The sequence below is a fragment of the Perca flavescens genome, chromosome 21 (genome assembly GCF_004354835.1).
Source record: "Perca flavescens isolate YP-PL-M2 chromosome 21, PFLA_1.0, whole genome shotgun sequence".
NCBI classification, from domain to species: Eukaryota; Metazoa; Chordata; class Actinopteri; order Perciformes; family Percidae; genus Perca; species Perca flavescens.
In genome coordinates this window covers 5,552,709-5,575,938 of record NC_041351.1, presented here as the reverse complement: position 1 = coordinate 5,575,938, position 23,230 = coordinate 5,552,709, and the positions used below count along the sequence as shown (strand labels likewise).

The 23,230-nt window shown below is 40.6% G+C and overlaps 2 protein-coding genes across 3 annotated transcripts; both read right to left on the bottom strand.

Moving 5' to 3' along the window:
• Positions 1–3,012: 3,012 nt before the first annotated feature.
• Positions 3,013–14,596, bottom strand: tap2t (transporter associated with antigen processing, subunit type t, teleost specific). Of its 2 annotated transcripts, none has more exons than XM_028567490.1 (12): positions 14,325–14,596; positions 12,904–13,452; positions 12,310–12,424; positions 12,071–12,201; positions 11,147–11,352; positions 9,831–10,028; positions 9,035–9,163; positions 8,736–8,927; positions 8,481–8,654; positions 7,597–7,756; positions 6,800–6,936; positions 3,013–4,320 (listed from the first exon to the last, which is right to left on the bottom strand). In XM_028567490.1, the coding sequence occupies exons 2-12, from the start codon at positions 13,406–13,408 to the stop codon at positions 4,135–4,137; spliced, it is 2,133 nt and encodes a 710-aa protein (XP_028423291.1). In that variant the 5' UTR covers positions 13,409–13,452; positions 14,325–14,596; the 3' UTR covers positions 3,013–4,134. The 2 variants fall into 2 exon arrangements, with proteins under 2 accessions (XP_028423291.1, XP_028423290.1); XM_028567489.1 differs by having other exon boundaries at positions 6,800–6,940; positions 7,601–7,756.
• A 2,122-nt stretch (positions 14,597–16,718) lies between these two features.
• LOC114548706 (monocarboxylate transporter 6) lies at positions 16,719–22,965 on the bottom strand. The gene is given in 6 exon segments (XM_028568733.1): positions 16,719–17,001; positions 17,933–18,174; positions 18,806–19,645; positions 22,092–22,235; positions 22,713–22,859; positions 22,862–22,965. Coding segments are annotated over 5 exon segments (1,398 nt in total). The 5' UTR covers positions 22,887–22,965; the 3' UTR covers positions 16,719–17,001.
• Positions 22,966–23,230: the final 265 nt, after the last annotated feature.

The following is a 23,230-nucleotide window of genomic DNA, read 5'->3' as shown; positions in this document are numbered from 1 at the left end:
AAGAAATATTAGGCTTAAAAACATTTTTTTTTTTTAAACGGCCAAAAATCACCACGCACGATCCCGGCTCCCCTGGGTGAAAGTGTTTTACCCATCCACCCCCCCAACCAACCTCCTTACGCGGACCTACAACCCTTTATACTACTCGCTAGGGGGGCGAATTGCGTTGGTAAACACGCTAAAAAGTGCTTATACGTCTTGATAACACGCCAAAATGGCATAAGCATTGGCGTGTCATGAATACGCCACTTCATGAGATCAGTCTGTTTCATCAGACTCAACCCAGGTTAATCTCTCTCTCTCTCTCTCTCTCTCACACACACATACACACACACACACACACACACACACACACACACACACACACACACACACACAAACAGTCCAGTTCTGGTGGTGATTAACGCAGAAATGTGTTGTTTAGCTCTCATAACGGGCCGGGTGGGTAGCGCACTGCCATGAGTCCATGACGCTAATGTCTGATTACTCCACATTTTCTTTTTTTAAAGATTATTTTTTTGGGCTTTTCCGCCTTTATTCGACAGGACAGCTAAGTGTGAAAGGGGAGAGAGAGGGGGAAGACATGCAGAAAATCGTCACAGGTCAGAATCAAACCCTTGACCACTGCATCAAGGCATAAACCTCTAATTATATGTGCGCCTGCTCTACCCACTGAGCCAACACGGCCACATTACTCCACATTTTCATTGTGATATTTTGTGATTACATTGGGAATCTGCAACGTTCTCTGTCAGGTAAATCAGTAAGTCAGTAGTAGGGTATACGGGGGAGTTGCATATGAAGTGGTTTGGGACCTTCTGTAAGTAATTTTGGGGTGCAATCTAGTCTTGATGAATTCTACAAGCAGCAATACCACTGGCCAAGAAATCAGCCCCTTCCAAACAGGCCCATTGTCAACGGGCTCTGCACCAGTGTGAAGGACCAAGTAGAAAACCACTGAAGGGGGGACTTTGAACCACCAAGGTTTCACAAGTGTCAGTTATATTACATTCCTATATTTTTACTGCTGCACTATTTTATGTCTTAGTTTCTAATTAGACTTTGTTCCACTTGCGTAAGTTTTCTTTATATATGTATTTTTTTTAACATATCTATAAGAGAACTGTTGGAGGGAGCCTGAGATCTAAGAATTTCATTGCCAACAACAGCTTTACTGTAGCCTAATTGTTGTGTATATAATAGTAATAATAATAACTTCATTTATTGCACCTTTAAAAACAGAGTTTACAAAGTGTTTGCTTTTACTTATTTTATACAGTCTATGGCTTTGACAAAGTAGGACACTCATAAGACAATACAACAGAAAGCCAAACAGTAAGACCAAACAAAGCATGACAAACTTAGTTATAAATACAAATGAAAGAATAAAAGCAATAAAAAAACAATCACATAAAAGCAAGACTATAAGAATGTGTTTTAAGGAGTGATTTAAACAAAAGTTACTGATTCTGCGAGCCTTATCTCCCGAGTCGAGGGGCCCTGATGGTGAAGGCGCAGACACCTTTAGAGCTAAGTCTCGACTGGAACGGCCAGAAAGACAGTTATAATATCACCAACAAACTCCAATACGTCCAGAACTCAGCGGCCCGCCTTCTCGCCTCCACCCGCCGCCGAGACCACATCACCCCTGTTCTCCACAACCTCCGCTGGCTCCCAGTCAAACACAGAATCAACTTCAAAATACTTAGAAAGCATAAAATACATACAAAGCACTAAATAACCTTGCCCCTCCATACCTCTCCGACCTCCTCACCAGTGTTGCCAGATCTCGCGAGACAAATAATAGACCAGGCCTGTGAAAACAAGCCCAAAACAAGCGACTTTTTCTACGGAGCCCCCCTAGGTTCCGGGAAGAGAAAAATAAATAAACTGTGTGCACGGTTTTACAATCCGTGGGTACAGATTGTCAATTTCAATATCAATGCAAACTGTGCGCAGTTTTGCAAAACTGTACACACGGTAGTTTATTTATTTTTCTCCCCCCTGAGCTTCAGGACAATGACTACAATAGGGAGTTAAACCACCTTTTAACATTATTTAACATTAGAAAACTGATAGGATATCAAATATAGACTGATGTACCAAGTACATTATATACACAGTAACCTCTGATAATTAAAATTTGCACACACAAATAAATATCATCCTGAATTCACAAATTCTTTATTTATTATTGCAGGGACTGCAGAAGATCCCATTTTTAAATTAACTATAACAGGAGAAATTATTGATTCAACCCGCTACGGGTTGAATCCATTCTTTTACTCCTTTCTCTTTCTCCCAGTCTTTGTTATATTTCTTCCCGTATTTCGCCCACTTTGCCCCGGGCATTTGTTCCTCCAAAAACTTTCCTACAGTCCAGTCACTCACCATCAGTCGCGACTCGCGCGGATTTTCATTTAAACGTCATTCACTGACGTTTTCCTAAACAGAAAAAAACAGATTGACCTGCTCTGCCTCTGATTGGCTAGTACATGTTGCCATCTGGGTCAGAGCCAATTAGAAGCAGGATGTGGGTGGGAAAAAACTCTGCTGTCTCCTGTGTGTATGGGGAAAGGGGAGGGACAGAGGGAACAGGCAAGACTGCTTGACAACTTATTATGGAGCTGGGAACAAGCCCAAATAAGCAACTACACTTCAGAAACAAGCCCACAAAAAAAAACACGACCCGCGACTACCAATATTTGTAAGCGACTTTACAGAAAAACAAGCCCAAAGTCGCTTATAATAAGCTGACTTGGCAACACTGCTCCTCACCCGCCACACTCCCGCTCGCTAGGGCTGGGCATCGAGAACCGATTCCTAATCAGAATCGTTTCAAAAATTACGATTCCATCGGAATCGTTTCTGTATTGGAATCGTTTTGGAATCGTTTGGAGGATCCGACCATCACTTCCCAATTTAACATGCGCAAGTTTGGGTTTCCGTAGCAGCCAGGTGCTTGTTGCGTTGCAGCCTTGGAGCACAGTAAGCGGCGCTCTAGTCTGGCTTTATTTTACGTTGAAAAAGCTGTAAAACTGCAAACCACCGTTGAATCAAAATAAAACTTTCCTCTTATTTGTAAATGTAGGCAAGTGACCCGGTTCAACTCCACCCCTCAGAGAATCGGAATCGAGAATCGATAAGAACCGGAATCCAAAAGGAAGAATCGGAATTGGAATCAGTATCGTTAAAATCCAAACGATGCCGAACCCTACCGCTCGCCTCCCTCAGGTCCACCGACGCCAACGCCTCTGGAAAGCCCTCCCCAAACAGTCAAGCACCCTACCATCCTTCAAACAGGCTCTCAAAACCCACCTCTTTGAACTTGCTTTTTCCTGTTAAAGGACTTTCCCGGTTTTTCCCAGTTTTTCATTGCCCCCCTCTCCTGCTTTGCCTGTGCTCGTCCATGCACCTGTTTTCCTTTTCTTTTTGTCTGTCGTGTAATCTTGTCTACGTACCTTTGGTTTGTTTGTAACCACAACTGTAAAGCGTCTTTGAGTGTTTAGAAAAGTGCAATAAAAAATAAATGTATTATTATTATTATTATTATTATTTTATCAAATATCATCAAAAGAAAGTCAGTGGTGGAAAAATCCTTTTACTACAAGTGTTCGTCACAAAAACCCTTCTTCCTCTCAAATGAAGAAAAGCAAAGCCTGGCTTAATTAGATACACTCGATGGTTCTGCGGCTTCAGTATTACATGGTTTGGTAGAGAAGTAGCTAGCTGTAGCAACATTTAGAGATACACTGCTGTATAGCGGATGTTACTGATTGTTCTACTATGATTTAGTATTATGTGAGAATTATCACTCGTGGCCACAGTGTTTGCTTTTCAGCTAGAGTTTAACTAGCACACCTTGAAATACTACAAAATACAAAACTGCATTATAAAACAATACTCATAATGTCTCAGCTCACTACAGCGTTAGAGTTTCGGTTCTTTCTAAAGTCGCCTTTGTCTGTCCGTGACGACATCAAAACATGTAGAACACACCACATCCTTCCTACCGCAGATGATTCGACTGATGAATCCTTACTAGATGAAAAACAGGCGGGTTACCAGGTCGGGCTGAATATTTCAAATCACTTGCTGCATCTAACATTCATGTAGAAACTCTTCTCAGATGAGTTAAGAGAACAGTTCCTCTTTCAGACGATGGTAGCTTCCTCTCTTGGCCATGAGTTCTTGGTGCGTCCCCTCCTCCACGACTGCTCCCTTCTCCATGAAGACGATGTGATCCGCCTTCTCCGCAGTCTTCAGCTGATGAGTCACCACCAGGACGGTCCGCCCACGAGCCAGAACCTCCTGCAGCACCTGTAACACAACCCAACAATCAAACTCCAAGTTACAGCTGTATATGGACGACTTATATAAACTTATCTGGAGGACGATGAGGTTTAAATGCATGAAAAACCTCTAGACTATTTCCCGGCTCGTTAGGCTGCAACTAACGATTACTTTCATGATCAATTATTTGCGTGATTAATTGTTTAGTCTATAACGTTTCAGAAAACTGTGAAAAATTATCCATTCAAGTTTCTCAGAGTCCAGTGCTGACGGATATTCTGGTCCCTCATTTTCAGCCGGATGTCCCTCACCTTCTCTGTGTTGGCGTTATAAACTCCGGTGGATTTCTGAGGACTGTGGTTAACTTCTCCTTAGATTTCTGCAGGGTAAATCCAGACAGCTAGCTAGACTATCTGTCCAATCTGAGTTTTCTGTTGCACGACTAAAACTACTTTTGAACGTACAAATGTTCCAGACCCTCCTCCACAGCGCTGTGAAGGAAGGTCTGGCAATGCAAGACTAATGGCCTAGTAAGTGTGAACACATACAGGGAATTTGACTTCGGCTTTTTGTTGCTCTAAAGCAGTGGTTCTCAAGCTTTCTTCAATAATGTTCCCCCTTTGAACAGTTTTTTTAAGCCATGTACCCCCTGACCAGCGCAAATATTTTTTGGTAGAAAAAAAAAAAGTCTATATAAAGATGAACAATACAGCGATGTCAGCGATAAATTTACTAAACAACATTCTTGTACCTGGAAAACTCAAAATTCAAATAAGTGACAAACTTCGAAAAAAGTGACAAAAAATTTGAAAAAAGCAGAAAATAAACTGAAAAAAATGACAGTAGAAAAAAGTAAGGAAGAAAGGCAAGAAGAGGTCAAAACAAGCGACAAAACTTTGAAAAAAGGTGACAAACTTCAAAAACAGCGACAAAAACTGTATATGCATACATCGTATATCGTACATCTCACACACACACACACACACACACACACACACACACACACACACACACACACACACACACACACACACACACACACACACACACACAGCTCTCTGAGGAATTTAAACAGTAAAACAATAGGGCAATGCAAAAGTGCAAATGCTGCTGGAATAAATTAACAATTATTAATATAACAGGTTGCTTATATATCTGAGGTTGGTGGATATGATGATGGTCTTAAGTATATACTGTGTACATTTGACAGATATTTACATGTTTAAATTTTGTCTTTAACATTACTAAATGTATATTTTATTCTTAATAATTCTCAAATGTCGTGTTTTGTCTGGCGAACAATTAAAGAAAACCCCAAATATTCAATGTACAATGATATTAAACTAAGAAAAGCATCTTACTCGAGAGGCTGAAAACAGGTTTTTGGCATTTCTGCTTGAAAATGAATTTAATTATCAATTATCAAAACGTTTGCGGATTATTTTTCTGTTGATTGACTGTAGCTGCTTGATGGCAGCTAACAGGAAGAAGTGGAGGGTGGAGTTGGTTGTTTAGGAATGTGGCCAAAGTGTGCAGATTGCATTAGAGGGCCGAGCACCACACAAACACAGACCGACATCAGCATTTACACCTTGTGTTCAACGCCCTGAGGCAATGGAGTCCTACATGAACACACAACAATTTGTGTTATTTCACACATTTCTGTCTGTGTTTCAACAACCAGAACCCACCAGGATTTAGCAGTTTAACAGTTTGCGAGATTGTTGGCTTCTGTTGCCAGATCACAGACGGTTAAATGTGATCAGACCTCCCCCACGCAGTCCTGAAGAAGCAAATTAGCTTAACTGATAAGCTAAATGATTTCCTGCAGCAAAGACACTCAACGGAAAAAATTGTACATTGTATTTTGTTTTTTCTTTTAACTGTTGTAAAAGAAAGAACAGTTCGGTGTGACAGCTTCCATTTCTTTGCATGAAGAGTTTTAAACCTCAAAGAGCCAAAACCAACAGATTCAAAATACTTTTAAAACATTTTTTGATGTTATAGCTGTACTCATAATTTAATTTATTAGTTCCATGTTTTACTGCATTTTTTGCTCTGGTTTCCCCCACCACGTCTCTCTTATAACGTCTCTCACAAGTTGTTTATTTTAAATGGAAGATGCAGGTCTAATAGAGCAAGTTGTCTTATTGCAGACAAGATAACCCCACACTCATGGAGGCCATGCAGCAGCATACAATAATTCAGATCAGGTGTCTTAGGCCTCTTTATGTTGGATATATTTGACATGTCACAGTAGAAAAAGCACTAGATAAATAATAACATGAATGATGGCTGAAATTCTTTAAGCAGCTTGAGTGTCAGGGTGCTGGTATTGTGCATGCCGACTCGCTTTCACACTGTCATGGCTTACTGGGACACTTAAATGGAACAGAGCCATCGTTAATAGGAATAACTGTTTGTAAAGGAGAAAGTGTAATGACTGAGCGTGTGCTCCTGTTAAGATCAGTGTCATCAGTGGCTATGACCGTGTTTTTTAACTTACAGCGTGGTGCACTTCAACATCCAGTTTGCTGGTAGCCTCATCCAGTATGATGACCTGCGGCTCTCGAACCAGAGCTCTGACAACAGCGATGCACTGCCTCTGTCCGTCTGAAAGTTTGCCACCACATTCACCTATATCTGTAAAGAAGAAAGTATTCAGATGATAGACCGTTGTCTGTTAAAAGTTCATATTTAACTACTTTTCATATCAGAATATGTCGGTTACAGTTTCTATTACACAGAACACAGTGCAGCTCTCTGTACAGGTTTTAGCTACACAAAATGAATCTGTGAAACACATTATTTTATGTAATTCTTTCTATTGTGCAGACGTGTATTTTCAGTGTCTGTTACAGCCACTGTTTGGTATTATTATATATCTATTTCATGCTTGTCCTACAATGTTGATGTAAGCTAAGCATTATTTATAAAAATGTCTCAAGCATAAACTGAAAAGAAAGCAGCTGTAATTTTTTTTATTGCAATTAAAAACCTGTGCCAGTTGCCCTCATACTGTAGTACAAATACAGAACATAAGCAGACTACTCCTGCAAACTATTAAAATAACAAAAAGTACACACTAAGTCACCTTAATGGCAATAAATGGAAAATAACAACAACAACAAAAGCAATGGTGTTAGACAGTTAACTTCACCCTAAATAGGATAGCATTAAAAACAAACAAAGGAAAAGTGAATTTGTAGCATTCAGATCTGATTGGTGATTTAATGAGTCTTGTATGTTATTAATGTAATATATATATCTATGTACGTCTAAATATCTATCCCCACTCTGTACCTTCGTCATATTCCTTCTCCAGTTTAGAGATGAAGTTGTCTGCGTTGGCCTTCTTTGCAGCTTCCTTCACCTTCTCAATGGGGCAGTCCTTCAGGCCGTACGCAATGTTGTATTTCAGTGAACCAGAAAACAGCACGGGATTCTGGGATACCAGGGCCATCTAAAAACATGAAGTTGAAACACACACTAGTATTAGTGCAGTGCTAGTTGTCAGGATTGGAATTTATGTATGGAGCACATTTGGTGCAAAAAGCAATGTATCCACAAATAAAGCAACTGAACTGTTGTTTCTCACAAGCACAAAACCTCCCAAACTGTACGTCCGGTTTGTTTTGTTTTTAACATTATTTTGTCAAATACTTTGGCTCAATTACTATTTTATATATATATATATATATATATATATATATATATATATATATATACACACATAAACCCAACAAAAAATGTTTATATATTTTGCATATATTAATGCCTTTTTTATACTAATATAATGTGTACAAATGCTATATACAGCTAAAAAAATAAGTAATTGTATGAAAATGTATATATTGTACATTTGATGGAAAATTAAGCATGATTGAACAATTAAACAAAATACATATATTCTATTTTGTTAAGATGTGAACTGCCAGCGATGGTGCAGCCATTTTGCTACCAGCTTCTTGACGCGTTTTTTTTATTACTCTTATATTGTGTCTGTATGTTATTTCTCGTTTTTGGCTTTTATTGTGAAACAATTCATCTGATATGGAAAGAATATTATATAAATACACTTTACTCTCTTACAACAGCAAAAAAAAAAAAAAAGACATGAAATAGAAAAAGTAATTAAATGTATTTGCTGCGGCGATTAAAGCCTCCTTCCATCGAGGCAACTGTACCTTTTGATGAAGGTATTTGGGTTCGTAATGGTGCAGCGGTTCTCCGTCCAGCAGGATCTGTCCCCCCTGAGGTTCATACAGCCTCTTCAGGAGGCTGACGCAGGAAGTCTTCCCACTGCCGGAGGGACCCACCAGGGCGGTCATCTGTCCTGGCCGAAGTTCTATAGAAACCGACTGTCCAAAACACGTTAATGATGACCTGGATTAATGTTTAACCCCATTCTAAATATAATAATGCTGTAGGACACAATGTACCTTCAGAGCTGGTTTCTCTTCAGAAGAGGAGGGGTACGTGAAGGTGACATTTTGGAAAACAATTCTTCCCTCCAGCTTCTCAGGAGCTAACTCTCCCGCCATCTTACACTTTGGTGTTCTGTCAAGATAACTGAACACTTTGGAGATGACTCCGACTGTGGACATCGTATCTCCGCAGCAGTACATAAGCTCCTGTGACAAAAATAAATTATCTTCGTCAACAACAGGCATTTTATATTTCACAACTCAAATACATTAGAAGCTATTCTGCAGTGGGGAATATGTGTAACGCAGCTCACCTTTAAATTGTTTGACATGGGCTTCTGGTACAATAAGAAGGAGACGAGACTACCGATGCTGAGGTGACCCGACGAGATGAGCCCGCGGGCCTGGACCAGCATCAGTATCTTTATCCCCACAGTCACCAGCTACATGGAAACAGACCATTACTCACATTTTAGTTCTACTTTTTTTAAAACATGCCAGAAAACAGAAAGGTTTTTCCACATTATTGGAGCAGTACACATGTATGCCAGAAAAAGATATTAAATAACTCTAAAAGATATAAAAATGTTAGAAATGACAAATATATACTCATGGATAGACACAATTATGACATACTTATGAAGTATACAGTACTTCTACTACTTGTTATCTCAAAGGTTTAAATTATTATAGCATAATTCTGACTAAATGATTAAAAGATTTAACTTATTGTGACTATCTTAAAAGTATAACTTTGTATCTCGTATGTTTAATACCAAAAATCTAACTTTTGCGTTACTATTTCACAATTCTGTCTTCAAATGTCAAAATCTGACTCATTATTTTTAATTATGACTAAGTCTCTTATAATATTTAACCTTGTAAGTAAAAAACATGGACCTCCTATATGATGTTGACTAAAAAAGTTTCATAGTAATAGTATGACCAGTACTGACCACATATATGTTTTTATTTTGATTATCCCTAATTACACTTTTCATATCTTCTTTTCTTTTGCTGGTGGAAATGGGCTGCCATACAACGAGCTGAAAGCTCAACACGTTCTCCTGCTCTCATATGATCCATGGATGTACACCGCTGCCATCTTACCCTGCGTATTAAGCAGAAGACTGCGCTGTAGATACTTGAACGTCTCTGCACAGCGCACATGCGGTCCAGAGACTCCTTAAACCTTCTTAGTTCATCTTTCTCTCCCTTAAAGCTTCGGACCGTGTGAATCCCGCTTAAGGTCTGGGTGGCCAGGTCTTTGTTCTGAGCGTGGCAGTCCTGCATCTGATCTTTCAGCTCCTGTTTGACAAAGACAGATTCAGTTAAAGGACAACGCACATGAGCAGACTAATGCTGCACTCAGAACATCATCGCAGGTTCAGGTCTGCTTCTTGACCTGCGCTGCACATCATTTCCTCAGTTTCTTATCTTTGATGTCACATTTTGCACTACAGTTCCACAAATCTTACATTCCAGTGCATCTAAAGGTTGTACTGGTTTTCATGCTTTGGAGAAACAAAATCCTTCAACTACTGAGGTACTGTTTATCATGAACTTAATTATGTCCAGATGTTCTTACTGTTTCTCATTTTGTTCATACTGTAACTTAGTAATCCTTCTTCTTGTCTCCTTCTTCCTCCTCTCTCCAAAGATACATAACTAAATCCACCCTGCCTGTTCCCTTTTTGAATATATGTATTTTGTATTACTATATATATATATATATATATATATATATATATATATATATATATATATATATATATATATATATATATATATATATATATATAAACATTTTTATCTTGTCTGGTGTAGTGGAGGACAACAAAGGAAGGAGGTGGCTTGATTCTATTTTCACCCTTGATGATCACCCTCCAGACATAAAAAAATCATCTGTTTTGAATAATTATTTGTCTATGTTTTCATTCATAAACTCAGATTTAAGGTGAGCAAAGAGACAGAAGTTCCCCTTCAGCAGATTCATGTGAAAATGGCCTTCTGATTTCAAACTGCACATAGGCAAACATCAAATTTAGTAATTCACAATTTATTCACTTCAATCTAGGAATTACTGACCAAATCAGTAACATTTTGCATTGCAGCTCCACTTACTTGTGACTGTACTGTAGCACCAGTTTCACCTTAGCTGTGATATACAGTAAAATACTTCCTTGTTAAAGGCCGACTGAAGGACTGCAAAAGCCAGAGAAACCAACAGCAGACAGACCTATTGACATCCTGAACGCTGATGCTTAGATACAATTAATGAACTACATTGTCAGTGACTACACATCTTTCAGAAAAATGATTCAAAATGTCCCTGAATACTTGTGATTATGGTGAGTAAAGCAAAAACACTATACAACCCCCGATGCCTATTCAGAGTAGTCCAGGGTCAGTCTCCTCACACCTACCTTGGACAAGGTGCTGTATTTGTTCTGCAGGATGGCCAAGAGTGGCATCTCTATGCAGGTGAGCACAGTGAGCTCCCAGGACAGGCCTAGCATCACTCTGAGCATGAGGCAGGTTTTGACTGTGCTGCGGACGAGCACGTTGGCGTTCATTGCAACTGTACGGCCCATCCTGTCCACATCCGAGTGCAGGCGGGAGGAAAGACGTCCTGAGTGGTGAAAGGGAGAAAAGGCCCCATTCAAGAGCAGTTTCAATGTGTGTTACATATTATGGAGATAACTCATACATTTTTATTTCAAACTTTGTGTCAACAGTTTGTGTTTGTTTCAAAATCACATTGGCCAAAACCCGATATCCACACTCACAGACTTTGAGGTGCATTCCTGTTAAGTTTGTGAGGGTTTAGGGTTACATTACATTACATGTAATTTAGCTGACCCAATTTTATTGGAAAGTTCATACCCAACCTATCAGTGAAAACATCAGCACTGAGAGAACTTCTCCATGACTCTATTAATGAATTTATCCAAAGCAACTTCTAATTAAGTGCTTTCAACCTTGAAACTTGGGTCGTTTCACTGTCAAAATCATCAAGTCTGTGAGGGCTCTCTTGCAGACCTTTGGACCCCTTTATGAACACTCTCCGACGTACAGTATGTCCTCATTTCTGCAGACTTTTCCTGCAGGAATAACCCACAGTTTATAGTGTTGTGACGTTAAACCACAGGGTTACCAGGGGTAAACAAGGAGGACTGCCACAATGTCCTGATCCATTCCTATTTATACCACATCTCGCACATACTTTTGGCCATGTAGCATACTCTGGAAAATAAGTCTATGTGGAAAAAATAGGAGGGTTTCGTGACTCTGTAAATCACTGCATCCCTGAAACATAATAACAAACATGTTTACTATGTGGTTCTCACCAGGTTTGTTCTCCTCAAAGAAGTGCACTTCCTGCTGCAGGAGGGTGTGAAACAGCAGATGTTTCAGTCTCTTGTTCAGTCTGGTCAGGGTGTACATAAATAGGCCTCCTCTAAAGCTGGAGAACAGAGCGCTGTTGGATGGAGACATTTAAAATGACAGTTTATTTGTCACATCACTGAAACAAATAACATTTCTCTAAAACACAAAGGACAAGAATATATACACGTTATCTCATTACCTTCCAAGAGAGACAAGTGCCAGCTGTCCAACGGCATAACAGAAGCTGGTTTGAAGTAGTTCACCTCTGAGCATATCAATGACGTACCCCTGATACAATGGGATGTATGTATCACCTGTCAGGAAAGATGGATGACACGGATTAGGTAAACAGGAAAATATACAATGTTTCTGTGATGTAAGCTTTACTTTCAAATGGATACAAACAATTGCACTTTTTAACTTCGCTTTGAGTAACTTTTGCTAAAAAACTACATTGGCCAGCTGTTTTAGGAAATTTCTGAGCATATTCTAACAATTAAACTATATATTTGTGACCCATTTTAAAAGATTTACATCAGGTGAAACCAATGGGCTTGGGGCTGAGTGCTACAGACAGGGTGGGGGAGTTAGAAAGTATTGAAAGACGGAATAACATGTTGTTGGTTTTGGTCTTTTGTTGACATCAAGAAAGTTTACACTTTTAAAAAATGTATCCGTTAAAAGTTTCTGGATTCTTCTGAAAATACAAGGGAGTCAATTTGCAAAAGGTAAGAAGGCATATGCAGGTGTACCATGTGAAATATTCGGTAGAACGTCGACATTTCACACTTACAGATGACACCTAAGATGAGGAAACCGAAAGCTGCAATAAGGTAAAGGGTGTCTGGTTTGAAGTATTTCAGCATCCTCACAAGCAGCGGCCAGGCTTCCTGTTTAGTGTTGTCCTTTTTCTTCGTTGAATCACCACAGAGGCCCTTTTCCCAAACCACACAGGCCAGCGACGAGGACATGAGGCCCAGGAGCAGCATGCTGAGGTTAGGAGATGGTCCTGTGTACGCCTCTGAGGGAGGCGCCATAAAGATCCGTCCGCTTTCAAACACAGGAGAGAGAAGGCAGAGGAGTGCCACAAACCTGCGGAGCACAGCCTGGGGCTTCCCATCCGTCAGTACAGATGTGAAAACATGGAGAATGACCCACTTTGCTGCCGCAAAGGCCCACACACCTGCCAGTCCACCACAACTGGAGCACTTCAGCAGCACCAGTCCGGCCCACAGTGCCAAACAAAGCACAGCGTCTAACAGAATAAGGAATAATCCACATGCTGACACTTGATTCATTTTCCTTTGCTGGACGATGGGACTGCAGGAGGTTTAAGCGGATCCTAGAAAGACACATATTTCTGTTACGTTTACGTTTAAGTTACAGTACTTAAGTATAATATTTCGCTCTGAAATGGAGTAGAAGAATAAAGTAGCATAAAATACAAACATTCAAGCAAAGTAGCTCAAAATTGAACTTAATCAACAGTGCCTGAGTAAAACACACAAACATTATATTCTGACTTTTCTGTTAGTAGTGTTAGTAGTTTTAAACTAGCCTTTTAGATATCTCTATCTATCTATCTATCTATCTATCTGTAAATGATATCTATCTATCCATCTGTTTTTTAGACTAGCCTTTTAGATCCATCTATGTTTTTATCTATCTTTTAGACTAGACTTTTAGATGTAGATAGATGGATGAATAGATAGAAAAGTAAACAAAAAGTATGCCCTTTATTAAACGTGCATGCATACAGTGTGCACATTTGATGTGCAGAATGGGGGTTATTATAAATTATATGTACAAAAAGATATATATTGCACTTTGCCAAAGTTGCAGAGAATATAAATGTACATGTGAGTCCTGTTACAGTTAGTGAGAGAGTACGGAGGGACCTCAGCAGCATCCAAGTCCACTGAAGTCCATACAAACATCACTAATACCTGTAAGATTGTGCGTTATAACCGGTTATAACGGTCATTTTTACGACCTACAAAACGTTACATTATTTTAGAAGCCAGTTCTTTTGTAGGCTTTCTGTAGGTTTTGGTAGCGTTAGGTAACGTTAGCTTAAACTATTAATAACACTTGTTAATAACATTTTAGGGTCGCTTCTGGTCTTGCTCCTGTTTAACATTTAGCTAACCAAACCTGTAACACGTTAATATGTTGTTAAACTTGAGGTTATCGAGCCTAATTTGGATGACTTACCGTGTATTTCCCCTCACAGTCGACAGTTAGCTTACTGTTACAGTGAGCTGGTTCACTTTCACTTTTACTTTCTGTTGGGTGACGCATGGTTCAACTGTAGCAACCCCGTACACCAGAAACAAAGAGATAACACATGATATGCAAACACGGCACTCATGAACTAATTTTCTGTTTTTGTCGTACATCTGACACTTTCTAAACTTGAGCTTCCAATTTTACTCTCGTAAACAGACTCAACGGCTATTAACAGCCAGCTGTGCAAGTTTGCATTTCCTAGGATGGCGAAGGCATGACCCAACCTCCTCTTCCTCTGATTGGCTAGTACGTTGCCTTCGTTGGTTGGATTGGTTAGTCAGATTACGGTAAGCCAATCAGAGCCAGAGTAAGGCACAGTAGGGCGGGACAGCTAAATATGAAAAACATTAATGGAGTTAGAATCATGCCAAAACCTCACACACACGCACGCACACGCACGCGCACGCACACACACACACACACACACACACACACACACACACACACACACACACACACACACACACACACACACAAAACGTGGTTTACTCACGCCCAACGATTCACAAACAAACTCAGTGTGGTTTGGTTTGTTCTACAAACAAGAAACCTACCTATCAAACAAATACAGTATGTTTTACACATACAAAAACGTATTTCTAACAAATGTCCTGTAATTTACACTCCACAACAGCAGGTGGCGCTGTTAAGTCAATTTAAGCCTACCAGGACCATAGATATATAAACGTGGATTTTTTTAAACGTTATTATGGTGCATAACTTACTGGAACAAAACTGAGCAACGTGTTCTTGCTGATGACAAAACCACTGATTATATATATGTATATCGAAGCGATGCTGGCGTTAAAGACCCGCTGATCGTTGTCTGAATCTCTGAAATGAATGCCGGCATTGCATTGTGGGAAATCCGCTTTGCATGTGCCCAACTCTGATCATATCGTGTTCTGTCTTACAGCCTATTGTAATATTTCACCAGTAATAAGACCAAAATAATATTATTAAAGTAAAGAAATGCATACTATGATAATATCTACATATATGTTGCTAGATGTAGTATTATAGTTCAAAAAATATCAAAACAACAAAGCAGCTTCACTGGCCGAAATAGACCGAAATAATAACATTAAAAGAAATACAATTAAACCATGATAAGATCTGGTGAATAAATGTTGATTAAAACAGCGGTTATTGGGCTAAAAATACCAATTATAGCAAAGCTGTATACAGCTTCTCTGTACAGAAATAAACGTGCTGTGATCAGGGAACCTGTGCATAGACCACGGATGATGATGTCATTGACCTACATGCATCGCATCTGTGGGCACGTCACTGAATATTCGGCAAATCTGTGAAACTGCCACAGATTTTGAGTTAAGGGGCCGTGTTCATTTCACAGAACTCTGTGAGACCGGCAGCCTGTAGGCTACTACGAAGCAAGATCAACATGCTGGATTTCTTTCAGTTACCTAACTATAATACTACATCTAGCAACATATATGTAGATATTATCATAGTATGCATTTCTTTACTTTAATAATATTATTTTGGTCTTATTACTGGTGAAATATTACAGTAGGCTGTAAGACAGAACACGATATGATCAGAGTTGGGCGCATGCAAAGCCGATTTCCCACAATGCAATGCCGGCATTAATTTCAGAGAATCAGACAACGATCAGCGGGTCTTTAACACCAGCATCGCTTCAATATACATATATATAATCAGTGGTTTTGTCATCAGCAACAACACGTTGCTCAGTTTTGTTCCAGTAAGTTATGCACCATAATAACGTTTAAAAAAATCCGCGTGTATATATCTATGGTCCTGGCAGGCTTAAATTGACTTAACAGTGCCACCTGTAGAATTGTTTTTGTACTTGAAAGACTTTTTTTTGTACTTGAAAGATTTTAGTTTGTACTTGAAAGATTTTTTTTTGTACTTGAAAGATTTTAGTTTGTACTTGAAAGACTTTTTTTTTGTACTTGAAAGATTTTAGTTTGTACTTGCAGGATATTTTTTGTCATTGAAGAAATACGTTTTTGTATGTGTAAAACATACTGTATTTGTTTGATAGGTAGGTTTCTTATTTGCAGAACAAAATGCATTAGTTCGTGAATGATGTTTTGTATTTGCAAACCACACTGAGTTTGTTTGTGAATCGTTGGGCGTGAGTAAAACACATTTTGTGTGTGTGTGAGGTTTTGGCATGATTCTAACTCCATAAACACACAACAAAGATAACTTTGATATTCAAACATTTATTTTTCCTCTGATCATAATGTATAAATGAAGCATTTATAATAACAATATAATTTGGCCCAAAGCAGCTAATACAACCTCTCATTGCAGAAAGGAGCCTCTGGTTACACTTTTATTTACTGCAGCTCATACCTGAAATGTGTATTTAACTTTCAGTCACATATGACATAAAATAGTCTCCATGTTCATTTATCAAAAGATACATCTGTCACATACAGTACAATCTTTGATTGGGACTGAAGGTAAACTCAGTTACAGTGTCATAAAACTCCTCAGTGTCTTCGAAATATTCCTCTCATTCAATGTTTCACAACATGAAATCTTCTGCTTCTGTCTTCGTGAAAGGGTTTGGTTTTATCCTCTGGTTGTAAACGCACCGGTTCTATAAAAAAGGCACAGTTCCATTAGGAATAAAAAGCTTGTTAACATTGAAAAACATGAGTAATTACGGCTTAAACATATATTCATTTTGTACATGTGACAGTGAATGATAATGATCTAAAGCATCACATACTCATCAACACTGATGTAAGATACTCAGCATGCTGTGTTCAATGTCTTCACAACAAATTGAAAATACATTCCCCTACTTTGAAGATATTAAAGATGTCAAAACACAATCATTTTCTATATCCTGTTGTGACAGATTAAAGGCCTACTGTAACACTTGATAATTAAAGGTTAAGTCTAGTGATTACTAGGGAATTACTGGAATTGTTGGGTCTTTGTAAATTATAGAGTGTGGTCTAGACCTACTCTATCTGTAAAGTGTCTTGAGATAACTCTTGTTATGATTTGATACTATAAATAAAATTGAAATTGAATTGATATTTTATATTTGTCTTATTGTCAAAAATATATAGAAATTAATATATATATTAAAAGACCAACAATGAATGCATCTTCTAGCAATTATATTTCTTATCTTCCTCTGTGCTGTTTCCTCCTGTTTGAGTGGCATTTGGTGTCCAGCTGTCTTAGGAAATTACTGAGGTCTTGGGATGTAACGATGCATCATGAATCGGTTAACAATCAATATAAATCAACATCAACTACTTTGCATAGATAACCTCTGTTATTTTCGACTATAGCTTTATTGCTTTCAGACAGTTTATCTGCAATAGATCAATTTGAGGATGAGCTGGCTTGGAAGTTATTCCATTTAATCATACAGTTCAGATGCAATTACCCGTTTCAGCCACCAGGGAGGCAGTGCGAGTGTGTGTTAAAAGCAGTGTCACATGGTGAGAGCTGGTTCCATAGACTGTACATTAATATTAACAGTCTATGGCTGGTTCAGAGGCTGGTCATACCTATGCCCCGTTAGACGAGGCCTTGTCTTTGTCTCCCTCTGTGGGAACGCTGATGTACTGACAGCCAGGAGCCAAGTCAACAGCTGGTTCATGTCGAGGGGGTGGACCCTGCTTGGATAACTCGCTGTCCCTTTTATCCAGCCAGCAAAATGACACCATGAGGAACACAGCGGAGGAGGCAACGACGGCACTGCAGGCAAAGAAGACGTGGAAGTACTGGCCTGTTCTGTCGATCAGGACTCCTACAACAACAACAAGACAAATTATCAATAAATGGTGATGGGTTTCTCACCCATCATTGTATTTTGTGTGAGTGTATGAGTGCTGTGATCAAATAAAAGTCATCATTTTGACCCAAACAGTTGATAAATATTAACTCTTGTCGGATTTTTAACCCTAACCCGAACCCATTAAGCTAGCTGTAAACCCCACTTTAGCTGCTAATGTTAGCAAACACTAGCTAGTCTGAGAACAGTCTTCCATGGTAAACCAGAGTTATTGCATTAATTATGTTTTCCAGATTCTTGTCATTTATTGTACATGCTACCTTATATTTTCCAGTTGTCAGCTCAGCAACTTTGGTTTTGCATATTCTAAGCTAGCCGTAAACCCCCATTTGGCTGTTACATTCCCAGTGTTAGCTAGCGCTAGCTAGTCTGTTAACATGAATATTGGCAAGCCTCCAAGCACAGACGTCACACTTTAAATCCTACATGTTGCCTTTCACCATCCACTTATTTAACTACCTAAATCTCCAATCTGCCTGTAAAAACCAGCTGAGGCTAAATCCATCTAGACTTTGTGATTATAAGATAGTGTGCCCCACATTCCCACCAGATCTCTTCTCTCCATTTCTAAAACTTTGTACGTTACCTGCCAGCGGAGGTCCGATGAGCAGCGTGACGCTCTCCATGATGGCGAGCAGACCTAGAGCTGAGGGGAAGCGGCTCATCTCCACTATCTCCATGAGGACAGTGAACATCAGCGAGCCCACCACGCTCATGGACAGCCCGTAGACCGCCACATAAGCCAGCAGCACGGGGAAGCTGGGACCGATGCAGCAGATGCTGTTACTGAGCCCGTTGACCAGCAGAGCAGCGGAAAATACGTAAATGTGACGCCCTTTGAACCATGACATGCTGAAGAGGATGCCGAAGGGCGGCCGCACCACGATGTTAACCATACCCAGGATGCCGAGCAGCAGCGCGGCCCGGCTCTGCTCCATGTCGTTAGCTGTGGCGTAGGGAACCAGGTAAATTAAAGGCACCCCTAGCCCAAGCATCATCCAGGTGATGCCTATGGCGTACACACAGTAACGTGTGTTGTGGCAGAGCTGATCAAAGGCCATGTGTTTGCTCAGAGAAGCCCCCAAAGAGCTCCATATCCTTCTCATCCTCCCTTTCTCCGTCCTCTCAGTTTCCTCCTCGGGCGGAGGGGGTCCGTGGTTCAAGAGCGGCTGGCCGCGATGCTTGGGGGGCTGCAGGGGCCTCATCACTGCTCCGCACACGCAGCAGTTCAGCAGGACGGCCCCCAAAACAAGGAAACTTCCCCTCCAGCCCAGCTCTGTGTGGAGGTAGTCACCCAGGAAAGGCAGAAAGCACAGTCCCAGCGGCGTGCCCGTAGACGACATCGCGTTGGCGAACGCACGGCGACGCACAAAGTAGTGCCCGAGGATCGTCACCGCTGGCTGGAAGCTGAAGCAGAAACCAAGTCCTGTAACGACGGAAGAAGACATTCAGAGTAATACAACATCAGAGGTAAACATGTGTTTATTGATTTAAAAAAACTATGCATAGAAAATAAACGTGCAGTACGACAGCGGCAAATGCCCTATTGAAACTGAAGGAATTCTTCTTCTTTTTTCCCGCCAAATTAATTGGCTTTTTGAGGGGCTTAACATATTCAAAAACTCACCAAAATTGGCGGTCGCATCAAGCCTGGTGAAAATGTACGTATTTTAAGGGTTTCGGGAATAGGCACACAAAAATGGCTCGCTAGCGCCCCCTACAGAATTTTAAATATTTAACCCCTGCAGTGCGTTTAACGTAGACTAACAAAACGTGGTACACATATGTAGCATGTCAAGACGTACAAAAAAGCTCATTAGAACCATACTCTTTATGCAAGAGGAAGTCCGCCATTTGGAAATGAAAGTTCAAAATTAGTATTACTGTATTGTATTTACCATATTTTTCGTTAAGGAAGCCTTATTACCTACTTTTTAGATCTACCTTTGAACAACGTCCATTAGCTAAACTGACCGATTGTTTGCAATCTCAGCAATTACTTTGGCGAGTACAATTTAGTCATAAATGTCATAAAGTAATTTGACTTAAACAATTTATTTTAAAAGGAGCACTGTATAGGATTAAAATGTCTATTGGAATAAATAGAATATCAATATTCATATACACTCACCTAAAGGATTATTAGGAACACCATACTAATACCGTGTTTGACCCTAGCCTATCAATATCGGCCAACATTTCTAAAGAATGCTTCCAGCATCTTGTTGAATCAATGACATAAAGAATTAAGGCAGTTCTGAAGGTGATAGGGATCCCCCACACCGTTACACCACCAACACCACCAGCCTGCCCAGTCAATCAATCAGTGAATCACTCGGCCCATTCTCTTCTGACCTCTAGCATCAACAAGGCATTTTCACCCACAGGACTGCCGTATACTGGATGCTTTTCCTTTTTCAGACCATTCTTTGTAAACCCTAGAAATGGTTGTGTGTGAAAATCCCAGTAACTGAGCAGGTTGTGAAATACTCAGACCAGCTCATCTGGCACCAACAACCATGCCACGCTCAAAGTTGCTGAGATCACTTTTCTTTCCCATTCTGACATTCAGTTTGGAGTTCAGGAGATTGTCTAGACCTGGACCACACCCCTAAATATATGTTAGCCTATGGCCCTATTATCACCAAGACATTGACCAACCTTAAATAGGTGGAGAAGCAACTACGCTATACCAATAAGTGGCATTTGAATACCCCAATATGGCACAATGCACACTTAATGTCTAGTAACAAGCCCTTTGCTTGTAACCAGTGGAGTGACAGAGGTATTTATACTTTAGGCCAGCTATTCAATGAGAAAGGTAAGTTGAGTTTTGAAGACCTGAGAGGTAGTTTCGAGGTCCCCATGACGTAATTTTTCTTTTATCTTCGCTTAAGATCAGCCCTAAAATGTTACGGAGTGCCATGGGGAAACAGTCTTGAGGCACACCCAGTCATTAAATGGTTTGTTGATTTTCCTGTGACAGGATTAGTGTCCAGGATTTATGCTAAACTGATGCAAGTGTCCATAGGAGAACTTCCAATAGTGGGGAAATAGGAGCGAGAGCTGAGCACTGAGGGGAACGCAATTAATTGGGAGACAGTTTGGGACAACATTTTCCAATGTCCAACCCAAATCACCAGCAGATCCACTTCAACATATGTCATAGGACATACTAACTCCCCAGAAGAGATTTGTCTCTAAAGTCATTCGAACTCCCTATTGCATTGTCTGTCAACCTGAACAAACTGGAACTTTTCTACATGGTCTGGGAGTGTGAACAGGTGCATGAGTTCTGGAATAAAACAACATAAATAATATCTCATGTGATAGGATGTTGAATTCCTACTGACCCGATTGTTTTGTTACTTAACGACGACTCTAAATTACACCTGCTTGAGAGACAGAAGAAAATTTGGCTAGCCGGCTCAACCATGACCAAGAAAATGATAGCTCAGCACTGGCACTGGCACTGGCACTGGCACTGGCCCCCCACTTGCTTTGTATAAAACAGTGGTTGGCGTACTTTCTGGACATAGTTATGCTTGAGCTCTCTACAGCAAGGATTAACAAAGCTAAATCATCAACTATAGACCTATGGGAAAGTGCAGCAGCACAAATATCAGGTTTAATGACCTCAGCGCCACAAGAACTAGAGGAGAGTGACTAGACAAAGTGCGATTTCTGTTTGTTTATTGGTTGTTGTTGGGTTTTTGTTCTTGTTCTTGTTCAGTTTGTATTTCTCTGTTGCTGTTCTGTATGTTTGCATAAAACAATAAAAAGTTGAACTGCTGTTCGGTGCCGGCCAGGTAGAGCGCCGTTGTTCATCAGGTGTCAGCTGGGGGTAATAAATCTGCTGAATGTTTGCTGACCTGTGATAACCCCGGCCGTGATGTAGAGCTGTGTGATGGACTGGGTAAATGAACTGGCAGCCATTTCCAGCCCACTCAGGACGCCGCCCAACATGACCGTCGCTCGGCAACCAAGTTTCTCCACCAGCACGCTACATAAGGGACCTGTGGATCAGATGTAATGCTCTTAGTTTATTGCACACTGGAGCAGGAACGGACAAAAGCTCATACAAAAGAGGCGAGGTCTCTGCTGATGGCGTTAAGCTATAAGAACCCTAACGAACATTTTTCTTCATTAAACAACATCTAATATTTAGTTTTTGTAAATAAAATACTGTAAAGTCTTCTGAAAGCCCCAAAGTATGAAACACCATTATTTTATGTTTGTTCACATTAGCCACTAGGGCAGAAAGTTCATGGGAGCCATGAGCACCTTGACCGCCGTGCCCCCTCTAAAGCGGGCATTGCACAGAAGGGAGGGGGAGGGGACGGGATGAGGAGGAGGGAGGAGCGAGCTAGTCTCCGTTTTGTTTGAAAATACTTTGAACGTCAACAAGAAGTGACGTCACCCAACATCGCTTAGAGCACCTTTAACTAAATGGAGAACAGAGCCCAGTTTATTTCCTGCTCCGTCTACTTTACCTCCTGCGTGAAGCACTGACGTCATGATGGACGGCACCCAGGAGGTCTCGCTGTTGGAGGCGTGGAACTCATTCTGCAGGTCGGTGTAGAAGATTCCCACACAGGAGGGGAACGCCAGGGTCAGAGCCAGGACTATGATGGTGGCGGCCAGCACCACCCAGCCCCAACCGCCATCTGGAGCTGTGACTTCTCCCTTTACAGGCGCGGAGTCTCTGCATTCATTTCCCTGAGCACCCTCCTCAGATTCACCGTCGTTGGCCTCGTGGACTTTCTCCATACCGTCATTGACCTCGTGGACTTTCTCCATACCGTCGTTGGCCTCGTGGACTTTCTCCATACCGTCGTTGGCCTCGTGGACTTTCTCCATACCGTCGTTGATCTCGTGGACTTTCTCCATACCGGCCCCTGCCGGCTCCAGGTCCCCAGAGGCCTCAGATTGGAGGCAGCGATCACTCGTCCCTCTGATTCCATTTCTCTGAGTCATTTTCTGCTCTGCAGTTCAGGAGATGCGCCTGTGT